Source organism: Notamacropus eugenii, chromosome 2 (assembly GCF_028372415.1).
Source record: "Notamacropus eugenii isolate mMacEug1 chromosome 2, mMacEug1.pri_v2, whole genome shotgun sequence".
NCBI classification, from domain to species: domain Eukaryota; kingdom Metazoa; phylum Chordata; class Mammalia; order Diprotodontia; family Macropodidae; genus Notamacropus; species Notamacropus eugenii.
The window spans coordinates 352,274,391-352,292,881 of NC_092873.1; the positions used below are offsets into that span (position 1 = coordinate 352,274,391).

General features: G+C 44.9%; 1 protein-coding gene and 3 long non-coding RNA genes across 4 annotated transcripts; 2 read left to right on the forward strand and 2 right to left on the reverse strand.

Moving 5' to 3' along the window:
- Positions 1 to 936: 936 nt before the first annotated feature.
- On the reverse strand, positions 937 to 5,344 carry LOC140523999 (uncharacterized). The gene is made up of 3 exons (XR_011973540.1): positions 4,715 to 5,344; positions 2,019 to 2,095; positions 937 to 1,324 (listed from the first exon to the last, which is right to left on the reverse strand). It is a non-coding gene; the product is annotated as an uncharacterized lncRNA (long non-coding RNA).
- Positions 5,345 to 9,771: 4,427 nt separating this feature from the next.
- HOXB13 (homeobox B13) lies at positions 9,772 to 12,405 on the forward strand. The gene is made up of 2 exons (XM_072646151.1): positions 9,772 to 10,574; positions 11,736 to 12,405. The coding sequence occupies exons 1-2, from the start codon at positions 9,974 to 9,976 to the stop codon at positions 11,987 to 11,989; spliced, it is 855 nt and encodes a 284-aa protein (XP_072502252.1). The 5' UTR covers positions 9,772 to 9,973; the 3' UTR covers positions 11,990 to 12,405.
- Positions 12,406 to 15,325: 2,920 nt separating this feature from the next.
- LOC140528365 (uncharacterized) lies at positions 15,326 to 16,414 on the reverse strand. Its single transcript, XR_011975156.1, has 2 exons — positions 16,328 to 16,414; positions 15,326 to 15,848 (listed from the first exon to the last, which is right to left on the reverse strand). It is a non-coding gene; the product is annotated as an uncharacterized lncRNA (long non-coding RNA).
- A 49-nt stretch (positions 16,415 to 16,463) lies between these two features.
- On the forward strand, positions 16,464 to 18,237 carry LOC140528366 (uncharacterized). The gene is made up of 3 exons (XR_011975157.1): positions 16,464 to 16,540; positions 17,526 to 17,595; positions 18,010 to 18,237. It is a non-coding gene; the product is annotated as an uncharacterized lncRNA (long non-coding RNA).
- Positions 18,238 to 18,491: the final 254 nt, after the last annotated feature.

Below are 18,491 nucleotides of genomic sequence, written 5' to 3' on the forward strand. Positions count from 1 at the left end.
TATCTCACACTTTCCTCCCTACCCCACTCCCACTGAGAAATCAAGAAAAATAAAACTTTTTACAGATATTTATTATAATATATACCATATATATGCCTCAATATATACTAGCAAAAACAAATTCCCTCATTGGTTATGTTTCTCTTCCTTCCTTCCTTCCTTCCTTCCTTCCTTCCTTCCTTCCTTCCTTCCTTCCTTCCTTCCTTTCTTTCTTTCTTTCTTTCTTTCTTTCTTTCTTTCTTTCTTTCTTTCTTTCTTTCTTTCTTTCTTTCTAAGAAAGGGTGATGGGAAGAAATCTGAACCTTCCACCCTTCTGCTGGGACCCTGCTCAGCTCAGGTAACACAGAGTGTCCAGACTCAGAATGGAAACTGTCCCTCAGTCCCCAGCTTTGAAAGCAGCTCCAACAGCTGGAACAAAGAGCTCTATAATATTCATTCATTCATTCATTCAATAAACAGTTATTAAGCTCCTATTATGTGTCAGGCACTGTGCTCAACCCTGGGGACACAAAAAGAGGCAACAACAGTCCCTACCTCAAGGAGTTTAAATTCTAATGTAAGAAACAACATGCAAACAAATATATATATGAAGCAAGCCATATTGAAGAGAAAAAGGAAATAATTAACAAAGGGAAGGAATTGGAATTAAGAGGGGTTGGGGGAGGCTTTCTGTAGGAGATGGGATTTTAGTTGGGACTTATGGAACAAGAAAAAACCTTGATGTAGTGAGTATTTATCCTCTATATCCACAACAGAGAACAGAACAAAAAACAATGGGGATCTTTTTGAGTTCTATAAAATATTGAGGCTTCCCATTTTTGGTCCACTTCACTTCCTGCTGGTTCTAAGGATTTTCTTCCCCCTCTCCCCTTTTCCTTATCATTCCTCACCCTCCCCTCCATGGCCTCCCTCCCCACCTTGTTTGCTAGCTGAGGAGTGACAGATAAGTCTCTGGCCCGACTGAGACACTAGCCCTAGGGCAAGTCTAATATGTATTTATGTATATGTGGGTATGTATATATGAGACAATCTATCTTAGTAGGCAGTCTTGGAGTGCCCTTGAAGCCCCCAAAATCTTGGGATCACAGCATGCCTCAGGCACATACTAGCAATAGACCATGAAGATATCAACTTCTCCGAGACAAAGGCAACATCTGGGTAGGTAGTTTCACACCTGAAATTTCACTTAGAATATGGATACAAGGTGAAATTCTCCATATAGAGGCAACTTGGTGAGGAGAAAGGCACACTGTCTTTGCCGTCTAGAAGGACAAGTGCTCTCTAGTCCCTCTAGTCTCTCCTTCCTTGGGTTCAATTTTCTCATCTGTAAAATAAGGAGGTTGGATTAAATGATCTCTGAAATCCTTTTGTAGATCAGTAGAATGTAAGCTACTTGAAGCTTGAAAGCCTCCAAGAATGTTTCATTTTGGTATGTGTATTCCCAGCACAGTTCCTGGGACTTGGCTTTAATAAATGTCAAATAAAGGTCTCTCATTCTACTTTGTTGTAATGTTACCCTGCTCATCCCAATATTTGAAGGGCAGATAAAACTGTTCTTTTTGGGACTACAGGGGACATAACCTTTTAATTGCCACAGAAGAGAAACCAAGAAGGTGGTATGGGATGATCTACCTTAGAGAAATCTCTCTTTAAAGTTTCCTATTATCTGGACTCCCAAATAGACACCTTTCTTCCATGATTAAAATGCTTTTGCTTACCTCTGCTTCCTGTCTTCCTTCAGCTCAAATCCTTCCTTTCTTCCTCAGCTCAAATCCCTCCTTTTGCAAGATGCCTTTTCTCATCATTCTCCCTTCCCCCATTTCCTTCTCTGAGATAATCTCTCATTTCTATGGCATACATGTTGTATGAACATCATTGTTTGTATTTTATCTCTACTAGAATGAATGCAGGATCCATGCTTTTTGCCTTTCTTTATTTTTTTTTCCCCAGAAGTTAGCACAGTGCCTGGCACATTGTAAATCCTTAATAAGTACTTGTTGACTAATTTAAAAGGTCACCTGATCTCAGGTACTCGGCACCACTCTTCCTTGGAAGGGAGAAACTGCCACACTCAGATACACCAAAAAGTGGAGTACTGTAATGAGACATGAAAGATACAGACAATTCAGTGACTCAACTATATTGAGTTTTCTGGCCTCAGGTTTTCTCATCTGGGTGAATGGTATCATTACCTTCGGTCCCTTCAGCCTGTGTAAATATAATTACAAGATAGATGTACTGGAGGAGTAATGAGCAGGCATTTCCATTATGAGAGGTAGGGTAAATTCTCTCCCCACTTTCAGTTTTCTCTCTAAGGGAATTTCCTGCAAATATCTCAATGGATTATTTGTATGGGGTAGGTAGAAGAATAAGTCAAAGGTCCACTTATGAGATATAGGGGTGAAGAGATTTTTCCGGAGGAAAAGTGATGTCAGAGTCCCAAAGACAAGCAATATAGATGCAGTGGGTACTGAACTATCAGGAAAGGCCGCATCTCATAAGTCCACTGAATAATTTCCTACTGAACAGTGTAGCTGGTTGACCCAAATCATGCCAGTCTAGGACATGAGGTAAGGGATGAGAGTACATCCAGATTTTTGAAGTCTACCTGACCTCAAAGGGGATTCATTTTTCTTACCTTGGGCTAGATTCTTCAGTGAAAATTGGAGAGATGCTCAAAATGTCAGATCTGGGATTGATTAATCTACAGAATTAAATATCAGAAAACTGCAGGGGAACCATCGGGCAATGAAAGAAGAAAGGGAGGAAGCTTTTTTGGTTATTTTAAAAGAACTTTTCGGCTGGATTTCAGATCAATTCATATCTTTGGTGGTGGTGGTGGGGTTGCCTAGGGCTAGATTCTTTAGGGGAAGAGAACAAGGGGGAATCATGGATAGGATGAGAAGAATAAAAGTCACAGACAGTTGTTCTCTCCCCCCCGCCCCCCATCAGAATCAGAATACAGATAATTTCCCCACTTCTCCCCTACTTTCTGTTTCTTTAAAAAGGGGACTTGGTGATACATCAAGGTTGAACATTTTTTCTATAAGGATATGGTGGAATCTGGGGAGGGAACCAACCAGAATAGAAAATGTCGTTTCTTCCTGGGAAATTGGGGACATTTTGAAGTTTGGATTTACCTGCTTTGTTAAAGACAAAAAGAGTGGAAAATTGAGATGAAAAATCCAAGAATCTGAGCAATTCTGTCCCAAAGCACCATGATTTGTACCTTTTGTCCGGGAAGCTTTATTGATTTCAGGTCAAAAGGCTTTGCTTTGGGCTTGAATGATCTGGGTCAGAGCTCTCGTTCTCCACTTGATTTGCTTAAAAAGTGTACACCCAAATTCTATTTCTGGTCAAGTTTACATTCTAGAGGTGGACTGTGGTGAGCATTTATCAAAATAAACACCCTGTGGTCCTAGGAAGAGATGAGATGTTCGGGGGTCAGGGAGGTTAGAAGTCTAGAATGATATGGATCTCCTCCCTGCATCCAATTTAATGTAAAATTGTTTCATCTTGTCTCGCACCTGAGCCAGCCTGGACTAGACTTTTCTTTGACCCAGGAGAAGAATGAAAAGAGATATACAACGGAAGGGAAACAGAGAAAACAGAGAAAACTGTGGCCTGCAGCGTGAACGAGGAGATGGCTCTAGGTCCCTGTCCCTCGATATTAACTGAAAAACAGCTAAATTCCCTTAAATTTAGAAGCCTCCTTTGAATACTCCTCTTCTGACTGGACCTACACAGTGAATTTAGAATGGGACAGCCGGAGGAATTATCACTCCTCAAAATTCCGGGCCCATTTCCTAAGATTGTCATGAAGGTGAACTGTTAGGTTGTGATTTTATGCCTGGTATAGATTTACACACCCAAAATCAACCTGCAAAAATTTTATCCTGAATTCCCCGGGCTGAAACGTTGGGTTTCCCCCCAAAATCTTATTATCTTATTGGGCACCCCACTCACTTCTGCTCCAAAGGTTTGTGTTTAATAAAATAAACGTGTCTAATTTCGACTGGATTCGCAGAGAACCCTCTCTCACCCAGTACAGAGCTCTTTACAAACCTTAAATCGCAGTATTAATATCAACTTCCTTAATACCCGCCTCTCTCCAATTCTGGTTTCCTCCAGATTCGCGAATGCTCTCAACCGGCCACCCCTCCTCCCACACCCCACCCCCGCTCACAACTACCTTCTTTGCCCAAATCTACTGCAGGCTAAATCTATGAGGATTAAACTGGAATAATCCGGACAGGAGCAGGTTTGGGATTTTTTTTCTTTTTTTTTTGCTCTAATTGGGGGGATAGGGAGGTGCAGAGGGTTCTGGCCACAGTATTCCGGAACCTGGCCCAACTTCTCTCCCCCTGTTTCCTCTCAGGTTCTCGCCGAGCCCAGGGTCTGGCAAGGGGACGGGCGCAAGACCTGTGGAAGGATGGGGAGGAAGGGGTGGGGGTAGGAGTGGAACTCTTCTCTCTTTCCGTTCACACGTGGCAGGAAAATGTGACGAGGGTTTTGTCAGTCTCCTCCCGGGAGACCGTCCCCTGAGTGACCGAAAGGGACACGTTGCCTCGTGAGTGTGTTCGGAACTCAATCCCCTTGTCCCCTGGCCAGGCCTCTCCATTCCCCAAACAAAGAGCCAGGGCAACGGAGCGTTTACCTCCCACAGACTACAGCCGGGAATGAGGAGTAGGTCTCTCTCCAGTTTCCTACTTACCTGGGGGCTGTTCCAAGCTTCTTTAGGAGAATCTGGAGGATAGACCACTGGTGTTCCTTTTTCCTCTTCCAGTTTCCTCTCCTTGGTTTTTGTCTAAAATTTTCTGCCCCCTCCTCCCTGCTTCGTAGTTTTTCTAGTTTGGATCCCCAGCTTGCTTGCAAGCCTTCCCCTGATGTGGTCACACTTTAGGGTATCGATGGACCAGTCTGGAAACTTGGTGGCCGCAGTTGGTGCATCTAGGCCAAGGTACACTCGGGTAAGGGGTTGGAGAAGAGCTGACACGCTGTTCCTTTCAGAGATTTCTGAAATTTCCAGGACAGGTATTAGAGACTCGGGAACGCAACCTAACTATCTGTAACCGAAAACCAAGCTCCCTTCGGGGTCCCTGAAAACTCCTGGCAGCTCAGTCCCTGGACTGGACTGGTCAGACCTTTGCAGCCTGCTTGTGGAAAGGAGGATTTTCTAGATAAAAAAAAAATTGGCTCTATCCATGTACCCTAGATGGATGGAGAGGCCTAAAAGAGTCGTGGGTCTCCAGGGATAGCAAATTAATCAACCTTAATTTTTGAGGAACTGAAGACTGAGACAAATATGAACTTTCTGAGCTGGGTCTCTTGAGAAGTCCCAGTTCTTAATCAGGTAGGAGCTAAGTGGAGGTTTGGCAGGCAAATGTTTGGGGCCCCGTGGGGCGCCAGGGCAGGGCTTGGGATATTTGTTTTTTCACTTCCTGTAATAACAATGGAAAGTTGCAAGAGTAACCCAGAAGAAAAGAGGATCAAGGAAAGAAAGTTGAAGACAAAAAGGAAGAGAGGAGAAAAGATGGGGAAAATGTCAGAGAAATATAATGGAGGAAAGATAGATACAAAGAAGGAAACAAAGGAAGAACCAGAAAGATGAAAGAAAATAAACGAAGAAACTTTAAAAGAGAAGAAAATTAAAAAGAAATAAGAGAGAGAGAGAGAGAGAGAGAGAGAGAGAGAGAGAGAGAGAGAGAGAGAGAGAGTCTCTTTCGAAAGTCAATTGAGCAGTTTTCGTAAAACTTCAAAATGTAAAAGTCTCACAACCTTAGGTCCATTCCAATATGTCAGTCTGGCGCATCAGAAGGTCTCAGTAGAGGACGAGTCATTATTAGAAAGAATTAGTGGCATCGAATTACTATCATTAAAATGACTACTTCCTTCCTTTTACAGACAGCCTTTATTGGGGGCACCACTCTAGAATCATGGCTACCCCAAGTGCCTCACAGGCAGCAGCAGTATCAAAGAATTGAGTTGCTTTGCCAAAAATGAAAATAAAATTTAAAAAGGCATTCAGTGATTTTTCTCTCCATTTTTTCTGGTCAATTTCATTAAACCAAATTAAAAGTGTATTGAACTTTACATTAAGGTGTCAACTCTTGGTGGCTGGAACGCCCTCCCCCCATCTCCCCCTGGGCGTCTGTTGCTGTTCAAAGGCAGTATAGTAAAGGTCACAGGCGGTATATGGGACTAGGATGAATGAAGCTCTGGAGGTAAACAGACTCTTAACTTTCAACTTGGCCTTGACCTTCAAGGGGGTGTCTGGCCTGTATGTTAAGGAGCATCGCCAGTCTTTCAAAGCATTTGGCCTCGATCATTAAAGTAAGGAGGGGGCTAGCCCTTCAGATCTGAGAGACAAAGGAAACTGGAAACATCGTCTGGGTATGTGGGAAGGCAGGGCAAGGCCAGAGAGCTGGGAGTCAAATCTTCTGGGTTCCAGTCATGGCTCTGCCTCCTAGCACCTCATGGTGCACTGATATCCTGTAGTACTCAATTTCCCCATCTAGAACTAGAAGGTTTAAATCTCATAGAGCCAAGGCTGAAAGAGTACACAATGAGGTTCAATTCAATTTAATCCAATCCAGTCCAAATCAATAAGCCTTTATTAAGTTCCAACCATATCCCAAGAAATGTGTTAGCCAGTGAGGATAAAAAAAATAACACAGAGCTACTGTATTGGTTTTCTCTTTAATTCCCCGATCTCCTTGAGCCCCCTTCACTTCTTTTTAGAATTAAGAAAATAGTATCTCCTCTATGAAATGTGCTAGTCTCATTCTTCTGGCCTCCTTCAGGACCTCTGTAGCTTTTTCCTTGGCCACCAGGCCCCTATGTATGATGTTTCTCCCCATTAGAAAGTAAGCTCTGAGGGAGAACAAGGACTGTGTTTGTTTTTGTATTTGTATCCTCACAATTTACTACAGTGCTTGGCACATAGTAAGTCATCCTTCATCCAATCATTCTGTCAGACAGTCAGTTTCCAGTGCACGGAATATTCCCACAGTAAGCAGGTGAAGTGGGTGGTATCTACCAGATAATTCATAAAGTTGAATTCTGTGAGCTCTAATTATCCAGAGCACAACATAGATCTGTATGAACTAAAGGAGTCAAGATCATTTACACTAAAAGGGTGACCAGAGTGAAGCATATGAAAAGTTTTGATTGTTGGTCACTCCCCATAACCTCTATTATAGGATCTAGGGGACTGGGAAGGAAACAGGTGGAGTTCTTCTGATGGTAAACTTCATTCCCATTGTGGGGGGGAACAGAGATAACTCATTGAAAGCATGTACCTATATGCTTGCATGTAAACACAAATTACTAACCTATGTATAATCACACATGGGGAGACATAAAGGGAATGTTCTACTGAAAAACAGATTCTGCCTCCTCTCTCCATCAATCTGGGGAACAAAGCATAAGATTCCAGCCCTTAACTAGGATTATCTATCTTGCCATAGTCCAACTTCTACCTAAAACTTCTAGGTGCCTTCTAGGCACCAATAAATTTTGTCACCTGCACCCCGATACACTTATGTTCATTCACACACAAGTATACGTGTACACATGATCACACATTCATAAACACATGTCTTTGCATCTCTTGTAGGATATTTGCTACAATACTTGGAATACTGCCTCCATAAATTATGCACCATTTTTTCCCTCCAAAATGTTTTTTTCTTCCCATTTGAGTTCATGAAAACCGATCTTCTGGAAGTAGCGTGACAATGTCAGGACAAACACAGAGAGAATTTCCAGAGACTTTAGATTGAAATAATTTTATTTCTGACTTGGAGAACAAGAAGGGTAAGAATGGAGTGTGTGGTGGCAATAGAAGGAATTCAGTATCTGTGTCTCCAATTCTGCCTTCTGAGGGTGCAAACTTTCCATTGACAGCATCTTTTCAAACATTCCTTTCTGCCCCTTTCAATAGTGTGGGATGCAAATAAACATTTGAAAAATAAGACTTTTTAAAAAAGCCTTCATAGAAATGCATTGGAAATTTGTCATGAAAGCTGTCATGAACAACTGGCTGAAGCCTGTTTAAAAAAAAAAATAATCCCACATTTCCATGTGAAGTCCTGGGCCCTGGAACAAGTTGAGCAGGGAGAATTGGTGCCACATGGTGGAAAGGGTGTGGGAGGTTCTTTCCCCTCTTCCCCCACCTCAGACCATTTTATGATAGAAACCTTTTGAACCTGTTTCCATCCTACTCTGTCTCTTTCTACCTTGTAAAAAGGGTCCAAGGGACCAGCTGACTACTTCTGTGTCTTGGTATCTATGGTGACTCTAGGATCCTCTTCATTCAGTCTTCAAACTCACTACTTCATAGTGGTTTTGGAGTCTAGTAAGAAATGAGAACTATTTGATTTCTTTCACAGGCTTAGAGCAGTGTGATAGACCCCAGGTTTGGGTGCTCCATTGTAAAGTGTGATTGGGGTGGGGAGAGAGGCATAATCCAAGAGCCAGAATTCTTGGGAGATATTTCAGATCAACGCCATTCAGATAAATTCATTTTCGAACTTTGGGACCCAAATAGTTTAAGGTCCCTTCCAACTCTAGGTCTGTGATCCCAATATCCTAATTGTTCTCTTATAGTTTGGTAGACACTACCTAAAGAGGTGATACCAATTCAGTTCTAATAGGTGCACATTTCGTTAGATTTTTGTCTCTCTATCTGTCTCTCTCTGCCCCCTCCCCCTTCTTGGACTGCCTTGTCTTTTGCTCTTCTTCTGTATCTCTCTCTTTCCCTTCATCTCTCTCTGCCTCTTTCTCTGTTTCTGTCTATCTCTGTCCCTTTCAGCCTATACCTCTGTCTGTCTCCCTTCGTTGTCTATCGTTCCCTGTTCTTTGCTTTTTTCCTCTCTCTTTCCCCCTTGTACTAAAATCTAGTGATTTCTCCGTTTTGCCCCTGACTTTCCTATAGAAAGGCTTTCTCCACTTTCCTCTTTGACTTTCTTGAAGCTACAGGCTCTAGTTCTCCCCCAACTCCTTAGCTTCTCTGCCTGACCCCCTCCCCTCCCCTCCAGTCCGTACGAAGAGTTTGAGGATTGGCAAAGATTTTTCATTGTCTTTGGAGACCTCGGGAAAAGAAATACTCTATCCAGGAATTGACTCTGTTGGAGATGGGAGGAGAGAAGGGTGACCTGGGACTTCCTTTGGCACGGGGTAGAAAAAAGTCAGTGATTTGGCATGGGGGATAAGAGGAGCACCTGGGGCATCTAAGCCTGGGGTGTGTGTAACTAGAATCCCCATTAACATCCCCCTATACACACACATACACACTCTCCCCCAGATGTGGGAATCCCCAAAAAGATGTTAACCCCTCATTCCCCCTCAACATTGTACACTCCTACTTACTCCCAAATTACTACAGGTTGGGTAATGCAACGTCCCCCCCATACTGCCCCGGAAAACTCCCCTGTTCCCTCACGAGATGTGTTTTTAGGGACCTTTTTTTTTTTTTAATCTTCTTGTTAAACCTGCCAAACCTCGGAAGACGGAGAGCCAAGAAGAGGGCAAGACAGAGAGGTGGGTCACGGTTCCCTCCGCTCTCCTCCCTGCCTCCTCTTTCTCCCTTTCCCTCTCCCAAGACCCAGAGCTGCCTCTCTCTAAACTGGGTGGCTGGGGGTTGGGTTGGGGCGGGAGATACCCTCCCCTTTCTCTCGTGTTGTTTTCAGTGGTAATAAAAGTGAGCTGGGGAGGGTGGGGGTGCAGTATTTTCGCAATTTCTGCCTTCAGGATTTTATTAGTCTTTTTCCCCAAGCAGCAGCCAATCCGCTGTCGGGATCTGGGGTCCTGCGTCTCTTACGTCAGGACGACTGGCCAGAGCTAATGCAGGCGTTTCTTGAGCTGGGAGCGATTTAAAACGCTTTGGATTCCCGGGGCCTGGATGGGGAGTACGAGCTGAGCGCCCCGGATTCCCCACCCACCTCCGCCCCATGAGCCTCCCACCAGCCCCATGGAGTCCGGTGCTTATGCCACCTTGGATGCTGGCAAAGATATCGAAGGCTTGTTGGGAGCGGGCGGGTGTCGGAATCTGGTCTCCCACTCGCCACTGGCGAGTCACCCTTCAGCGCCTGCGCTACTGCCCACCCCCAACTATACCCCCATAGACCTGCCTGGCTCCGGGGAGCCGCCAAAGCAGTGTCACCCATGCCCCGGGGTGCCGCAGGGAGGCTCCCCCACATCTGTTCCTTATGGCTACTTTGGTGGAGGCTACTATTCCTGTCGAGTGTCCCGGAGTTCGCTGAAACCATGCACCCAGGCAGCTACCCTGGCTGCCTATCCCCCGGAGACCACTGCAGCCGGGGAGGATTATCCTAGCCGTCCTGCAGAATTTGCCTTTTATCCTGGGTACCCAGGACCCTATCAGCCGGTGGCTAGTTACCTGGACGTGTCTGTGGTGCAAACTCTTGGAGGTCCTGGGGAGCCCCGCCACGACACCCTGTTGCCAGTGGACAGTTACCAGCCCTGGGCCCTCGCCAGCGGTTGGAGTGGCCAGATGTGTTGCCAAGGGGAACAGAACCAACCCGGTCATTTCTGGAAGGCTGCGTTTGCAGGTAACCTTCTCCGAGACCTGATTCCCCTTTGCTTTCGTGTGTGTGTGTGTGTGTGTGTGTGTGTGTGTGTGTGTGTGTGTGTGTGTGTGTGTGTGTGTGTGTGTGTGTGGTGGCCGGGGAATGGCGTTGATATCAAGGCAGATTGGAACTGATGAAAAATGGGAGATTCATAGGACTCGGGAAGGGAAGTTGAGGACTGGCTGCAGTTCATCTTTGGCAGTCTTCCAAAAGTGGTTGTTGGGATTAAGTAGAAGGGTTAGTGCTGACAGGGATATGTGGCCAGCGGCCCCTAAATATGAGGGCGCAGAAATGGAGCCTGGGAAATCTGGCCCCACCAGTCTACCACATCTGACCTTTTTCCTTTGCAGCTGTCCACGAGGTCTAAGAGGTCTTTCCTATTGTGTACACTGCAGTTTGCATGTGTGCATATTTGGGAGAGAGGGGGGTGTCTAGCTATGCCCAAGAATCTATATTATGCATGAATGTGTAGTCCATACGTTTTGCATGGGTCTCTTTGTATGGAAGACAGTAGTGTTATTTCCAGACAAAGGCAGAGCGGCTGTAGATAGTGACCATATCAGTGAAATATTTTGCCACCGTGTTGTGGAGATGACAGGTCCCTCACAACCTCTTCGCTTGAATTTTTCATTTTACTCCAGGTGGTTTTGATGTTGTGTAGACACCACCCATGTATGTGCCCTCCTTTGGAGGGTAGGTTGGGTAGCACTGGCTTGCAGTGAGTGGCTCTGCAGGGAATCTCTGGGTTTTCGAATGCTCCAGATAGTCTTTGGAGCCTGTGTATATATGTCTGTGGTTATGTGTACGTGGATGTGTGTGTGGGTGTGGGTGTGAGTATATGATCTCAGAGTGTACACACACCTGTGGCTGTACCTACGTGTGAGGGGTTCATGTGAAAACCTGCTGTTTGTGTTTGTGATGGCTGTGTGCCTGAATGTTCTGGGAAGCTTGCAGGCTCTATATGTGAATTATTTTGCTTAACACATATGTGTGGCTGTTTGGGTTTACGTGTGTTCGTATGATGTGGGTGAGGATGTATTTCTGTCGGTGTGTACTTATGCGAAGAGCTAGGAGATACTCGAGAGGTCCCAGGGCTCGCTGTCTGATTTAAGTATCTCTCCTTTACCTCTCTCTCCTTCGTAGACGCCTCGGCCCAGCATCCACCCGATGGCTGTTCCTACCGCCGGGGCCGCAAGAAGCGGATCCCGTACAGCAAGGGTCAGCTGCGAGAGCTGGAGCGGGAGTACGCCGCCAACAAATTCGTCACCAAGGACAAGAGGCGCAAGATCTCGGCGGCCACCAGCCTTTCGGAGAGACAGATCACCATTTGGTTCCAGAACCGCCGGGTCAAGGAGAAAAAGGTCTTAGCTAAGATCAAGACCAACGCCACCCCCTGATGGCGATCTCCTGGCGAGAAGGGAAGCCATTTCTGGGGGATCAGGACTCAGTCAGGGGCTGGGGAGGGTCTGAGACCAGTTGGGGGGCGTGAAGCCCTAGCTAGGCCACGGACTCTGTCAAAGAGATGTCCCCTAGGATCAGCCCTGCTTCCCAGAAGTCCAGCGCTCTTTCGATGAATAGGACAGCTGCCATACTTCACTATACATGTAGAAAAAGAGAGAGAAAGGCCAAGGTTTCCTTCCCTATTTGCCTATATAGTTTACACCGTGGGAAAAAATTAAGAATAATAATGACAGAGATAATAATATTAGATAAGGTATAATCATTCTCATATTCTCTGTTTAGCAGTTCCTTAGCTCGCCTTACAAACCACTTTCTATGGATCAAGTCTGATTAATAAATAAATTCGCGAAGACACCCTTTTCAATGGTGCCTTCCTCTCCAGACCCAGGTCCAGATGGAAAACTAGGGTCTGTCTTTAGGTCTTGTCTACAGTGAGGGAGCAGAGGACTAGGGACAAGGTGTCCACACTGCAATGACCTTTACACTCCCAGCTCCCGTTTTTCGAAGGCAAAGGCCTGCCTTCCAGCAACAGTAGTGGATGAAAAAGGGCGTTATCTTCAATAGAACATCCTTACTACCTTCAGATCATATAGAAAGGCACCCTTAAGAGTCCTCAGCCTTGGGATATCCAAATTCTTCCTTCTGTTACCTGGAAAATTGGGGTGAGTCAAAACTAGTTAGCTTTCTGTTCTCTCACTTCTTTCTTGGGCTCTGGGTGGCTGGCGATAACGAAATGGAACTAGAGAAAGAATCTGGATAGTTCAATTTCCTCTCTCTGCCATGTCTGCCTTCAAAGCAAAACCTCAATACCTCACTTTTGCTCAGTTGTCTGGAAAGAAAGTTGAGGATTAGGGATTATATGGGACCTAAATGAACTGGATACATGTATCGGTGTAGACTCCTTTTTTTCCAGTCACAAAGAAGTTGCTACCCAGACAGTTTTGATGAGAGGGCAGTCATCCTCCCTAATTCAGGGCTTCTTCATGCTCTACAGGAGAAAAAAAGGGGGAGGGAGATAAATTAATAAATCAGCCAATTGAGTGCCCGCCTCCTTCCCGAACTTTGGCGTTTGCTGTATCTGAGGCCTCTGGGCTGAGGGTTAGAATGAGTGGAAGTCCTTCTCTTTATAAAGGATGCAACGGCAGGATTTCCAATTTTTTCATTAAAAAAAAATGTGAGGCTGGATTATGGCATGGCTAAAGGAACCCAAATCTGATTACAATTCACCTTTGAATTCATCCTTTTTTGTCCTCTCTCCTGAAGCTTGGGGATTTCCCCATTTGACGTTCACATTTACACCCCACCCCCAGCCCTGGCTGACATTTTGGTGACAAGGGCTAAGATCTGATGTTTGAGTAAAGATCCCACGGAGGGCACTCCCTCCCCTGTGGCTGTCTTTTGTTTAAGGTGTCATGTTATATAGCATGTGTGATATATACTTATAGTAGAAGCCCTTGATGAAACTGTAGTATAATTCAAGCTCTATAGAACAGTACATTATAGCAGAGTGTGATAGATCTTAATGGAAATATGGTAGAACACTCCATTTAATATTACCCAACGAAATAGTCTTGATTCCATAACACCATCTTTTGAGTTCCATTCCCTCTTTCTCGAAGCACAGAGGAGACGAGTCTAAGTCCAAGCATAACTTGGGGCTGGTGGGATCTAGGCCTGGGAATTTATTTAGTGTTCAACCATTGGATTTCAGGGAATCCTAGTCCTGAAGTCAGATTCTGGGAAAGAATGAGATGGAGAATTAGACTAAGAGTTATCTCAACTCATTAACAGGGAAAGCAATTCTGGAGGCTTGGGGAGAAAACTTTGATTCCCTTGGGAACTCAGTTACTTTCTGTTTTCCCTTTTGGATCTGGTTCATTCATCTCTAGCTTTGATTTCTTCCTTCTTCCCTTTCCATATAACCCCCTCCTCATTCTAACAACAAACCAAACCAAAATGTACTATGTGTCCCCTTCCTGTATTCTGGAATGGGATGTGGGGGAAGAAAGCAGGGGTTCCCAGGGTCCCAGATTATGCTTTCAACTCGGAGCTGGGATTGGACTTCTGAAGAGATGTTTCTTGAAGCTCAGTAAACTTAAGAAATTAGGAAGGGAACAAATCAAAGGAGGGAAGGAAGGAAACCTCAGCTGATGAAGAGTCAATCAGGCTGCTGCTGGGATAGTGTGCGAACTTTCTCGAGTTTGAGGGTGAGGGTCCCTGCAGAGCCCTGATTCCCACCTCCTGCCCCCAAAGCAGCGGTTTTAGGTTAGCTCTGGCATCAGCTCTAACAGTCTGAAATTCTATAATTTAATTTTTCTCTCTCAACTATAAGTAAAGAGCCACAGGAGTAATTTTCTTTGAAGCAGTATTGGGTTATGCAAAGAACAAGATCTCCCCCTGCCGGTTATGAAGCGCTACTTCATCCGATGAATCTCCTGCCACCTTGACTTCCGACTTACTTTCGACTTTAGGGTTTGGGGGTTCGGGGAAGGATCTCCAAAAGGTTGGGACTGTTTGGGGTGCAGGGCGGTTATCAGAAATCATTTGTACAGAAGCTCCTAAGACCCAATACACCCTGGTGGGCAGATCAATCAGTGTAGCTGGTGATTGGGCTAATAGAAGACTGCAAGAATGGGTATTGGAAGAGAGATCTAAAATGGAGAAAGAGAAGGACAGAGAGTCATAGCCCCACCTAATGAGAGCTCAGGCCCTTCTTTCCCTTCTCAGCCTGTCTTTGTTCTATACATAAATCAATATTCTATGTATTAAAAATTCCCTGTGTGACATGTTCATATGTATACCGCAACAAGAACATCCCTTTTTAAATGAATTTTTAAAATGAATTTTTCTTTATACAGATGCAACCCTCTTTTAAATGCAATTTCTTCCTCTGTGTGTGTGTACATGCTCCTAACCTCATAAAGATCGTCCATATTTAATTCTCTCAGTCACATACATCTACAAATAGATCAAATGTACATGTGTACTTTTGTATATAAGAGGGAAACAGGAATGAAGGTGAATTTCCCTAGATTTTCAAAAGGGTTTACTGCAAAAATTAGAACCGAAAGGTTGGCACCGTTATTCCGCGGAGCTGGAAGAAACGATTCTCCTGCACCAAGAGGCAACAGCTGCACGTGACCGTAGGGATAAACTTGTAGACAAAGAATATCTTTAAATACTAACGAAAATACACACAGGGTCCTGACTCTTTTCTCTCTGCTATTTTTAAACATTGAAAAACTGAAAATAACGGGGAGGGCAGGGGAGAGGAGGGTGTTTGGCAGTTTAATTCAGACACAGAGGTACAAAACACAATGGATCCACTTAAGAATATACCAAGTGAAAAGAACTATTAAAAATAAAACCATCGTTGGCCCCTTAGTCCCGTGATCCCATCAGGTTCAGTATCTCACTGCCGCTGTTCGGCGACCTTCTGGAAAGATTTCAAGACAGTGGCTTATAAATAAATGGAGAAGATGGAGCCCGGGCCAGGTTGTTTTAGTCTACCCGATTTCCGGGACCCACATCATTACTACCACCGGGGCAGGAAAGTTGACAAGGGCATGAGGAAAAAGGATGGATGAGCAAATGTGGATACGGCCTCCAAGAGCAGAGTTTGAATCCAGATGTCTCCAGCTGGGCGGAGAGGCGTAGCACACATCGATCTATCAGTCACCTCTTAGTTGTTCCCTATGCACGGATTTCTGGCGGAGGGGAGCATCGGGCCTCCCCCAAGTCTGTGCAGCAGACATTCTTCGTAGTGACTTCTGTATTGATTCAGTATTGTCTATCCTGTCGGTGGAATTGTTCTTACTTTTGACGCGATTCATCCTTCCCAAGTATTTCCCAATTCCCCATTTTCTGATTTTCCCTTAGTTAGTTGTGTCTTTTCTCCATCAAAACACCATTCCCTCAAACACAGAGAATTCTCTGCCTTCATCACCCCTCTCTCTGTCTCACCTTTCCCCTTTTATTAAAGTTTTAGTTAAAGTCTCAAGTGCCAGCACTTAAATGGCTGCGGGAATGAATCTACCTCCCCCTATCTCCAGTAGTTTTTTATGTAAAGTTACGTCCTCCCTCCAAATCACCGGGGCAAATTCAATAAAATAATTCGTTACCGTAATCTGCGGAATAAAGCACAGTCCATGACTCCGACAGTGGAGGAAAAAGGGGAACGGTAGGAAGTCAGAAAAGGGAGCGCGTGGGCTGTTTTTGGAGGGAGTTTGGGGGATGTGATCTGTTATTTTAATATATACACGAATTTCACCTACCTGATTCAGTTCCTTTCCGGTTCAGAATAGGAACGGGCCCAGTATGGTCAGTGCCCAGACAGATAGACAGTCTCTGACCTCCTCAGCAGTCCGCCACCCCATCCCCCTAGTGGCTTAGCTAGACCGGAGAGCGATTTAAAACATCTAATAAGGAAAAATAATAGCCTTTCTTCCTCTCCCAGCTTCCAGGCTCGAGGTGGAAATACGGCGGAGGTGAGGACTGCCGTGGGGGGTCGGGTCAACTAGGGGAGGGAGAAAGAAAGAGAAGAAAATGTTTCAATTAGCTCTCACTCTAAATTGCCCCGGAAGTGATGGGGCAAGGGGGCCCCTCCTGGAATTTTGAACGTTTCCTACTAAAAGATGTCAGTTTCGGACTCAAAAGATGGGGGAAGGGAGATGAGGCCCAGCCAGGAATGGGAAGGAGGGGCTTTTGCCATTGAACTTGAAGTTCCTGGCTGGTGGTCTTGACCTCTCTCTCCCTAGTTCTGTGCTGAAAGCGGGGCGGGGTGAGTGAGAAACCGCACAAAAGGGAAGAAGGGGATAGTTGGAGGGAGAAAAGTTGTTTCTAGATTGGAAGGCTTAGTTGTGCTTTCAGGGTGGTGAAATAAGGGATGTCAACGCAGAGGAGACCCCTTCATTCAGAAAGGAAAGATTGACTTTCTGGTTAAGGGTTTAGAAAATTTCGGGGATCGGTGGGGGCAGTGACGGGGTATGTGAGTGTGTGTAAGGGTGCGGGAAGAAGGTTTGGGTTATAGATTTACAGTAAAAGATTGAAATTTCATGAAAGACTAGAGGAAGTACGTGCAGGAGGTCAGAAAACATTCCAGCAACTCTGGAAACAAACTTCAGCTCCAAAAGGAACGCGGAGCTGGGTCTGGAGATGAAAAGTTGGAAGTTGAGGAGGACCCAGGAGTCCTGCCGAGGAAAGGACCCACTTGATCTGGAGTGGAGATCTAGATCCCTTAGATGCCGATCTCCTCTGACCTTTGGCAAAGTCCAGCAGCGTTGGTCTATATTTCTTCCGGGCCTAGAACCTCTCCAATTTTCTCATAGACAAGGTAGAATTGGGAGCCCTTAAAAATTAGCTGGAGAGAAGAAATGAGAAAATGCATGTGAAATAATATTACTTAGAATGTCCAATTTGGTTGGTGTTTTGGTGGGTTTTCTTGAAATTTTTTTCTTTATTCTTTGTAAACAGAGATGTCTTGTTTGGTAGGAAAGGAGGAGGCAGACGAGGAGGAGAAAGGACATATTTGGAAACAAAGGTGGTAAGAAATCAAAAGATAGGGATAATTTTTTTTAAAAAAGAAAGTTAACGAGTGAGAAAACCACTTTCCCAAGAGTCTTTTAGTAGAGACCAGTGGATTTAAGGATTAACTGGCTGCTAAAGCTATGCTCAACTGGACGCTGTAGGTGACCTTCTCTAATTAGTAACTCGTAATTAGAGCTTGTCTCTTTATCAGCCCAGCCCAGCAGTTTTCACCCCAGGCTTTTTTTTTTTCCCAATGAAATTTCTTAACCTAGGAGTTCCTTCTGAGACCTCTTGGTCAGCCCAGAAGTTAAGCTCTGCAGCCAGGACCAGGCAGACTATAGGCTAAGGGAATTTGCTTGCAGATGGGACTCGGAGTGGGAGGGAATCGGGGACCCGCGAAGCCCTTTAAGGAACGTAACTTCTGTTCTAGGAGCCCAGCACAACCTTAGAAGAATGGAAGGCTCATGGCAAACATTCATCTGGAAACTGTAGGATTCTTTTCGAGGCTACTAGGTTTCTTTGCCAGGACGTTGATTTTGTTCGGTGGATTCTTTCGTCAGTACTCAAAGATCTCACTTCATTTACTCCTAAGTCTTTTTTTCATTTTTCTCTGTGATAGGGGGTTATCTGTCAATTACAAATCTTGGAGGTTCCTGGTTCTTTGGTTTTTGTTTCTTGCTTTCATTTCGGGTTGTAAAGACCCTACCATCTTTGGGAGCGATTGAAAGGGAAGAGAAAGGGTTTCGTACGAGGCGGGTTATCAAGGGACTGCTCTACTTCCCTGGAGAGAAAGCTGACAGCCTAGGGACTCACTCCACCTCTCCTCACCCCCTCCCTCTGTAGGGTTTCTCCGAAATACTCCTTTCCTTAGGAGTCTTTTGGGGCTTCAACGTTATTTGCTCTTCATTCATT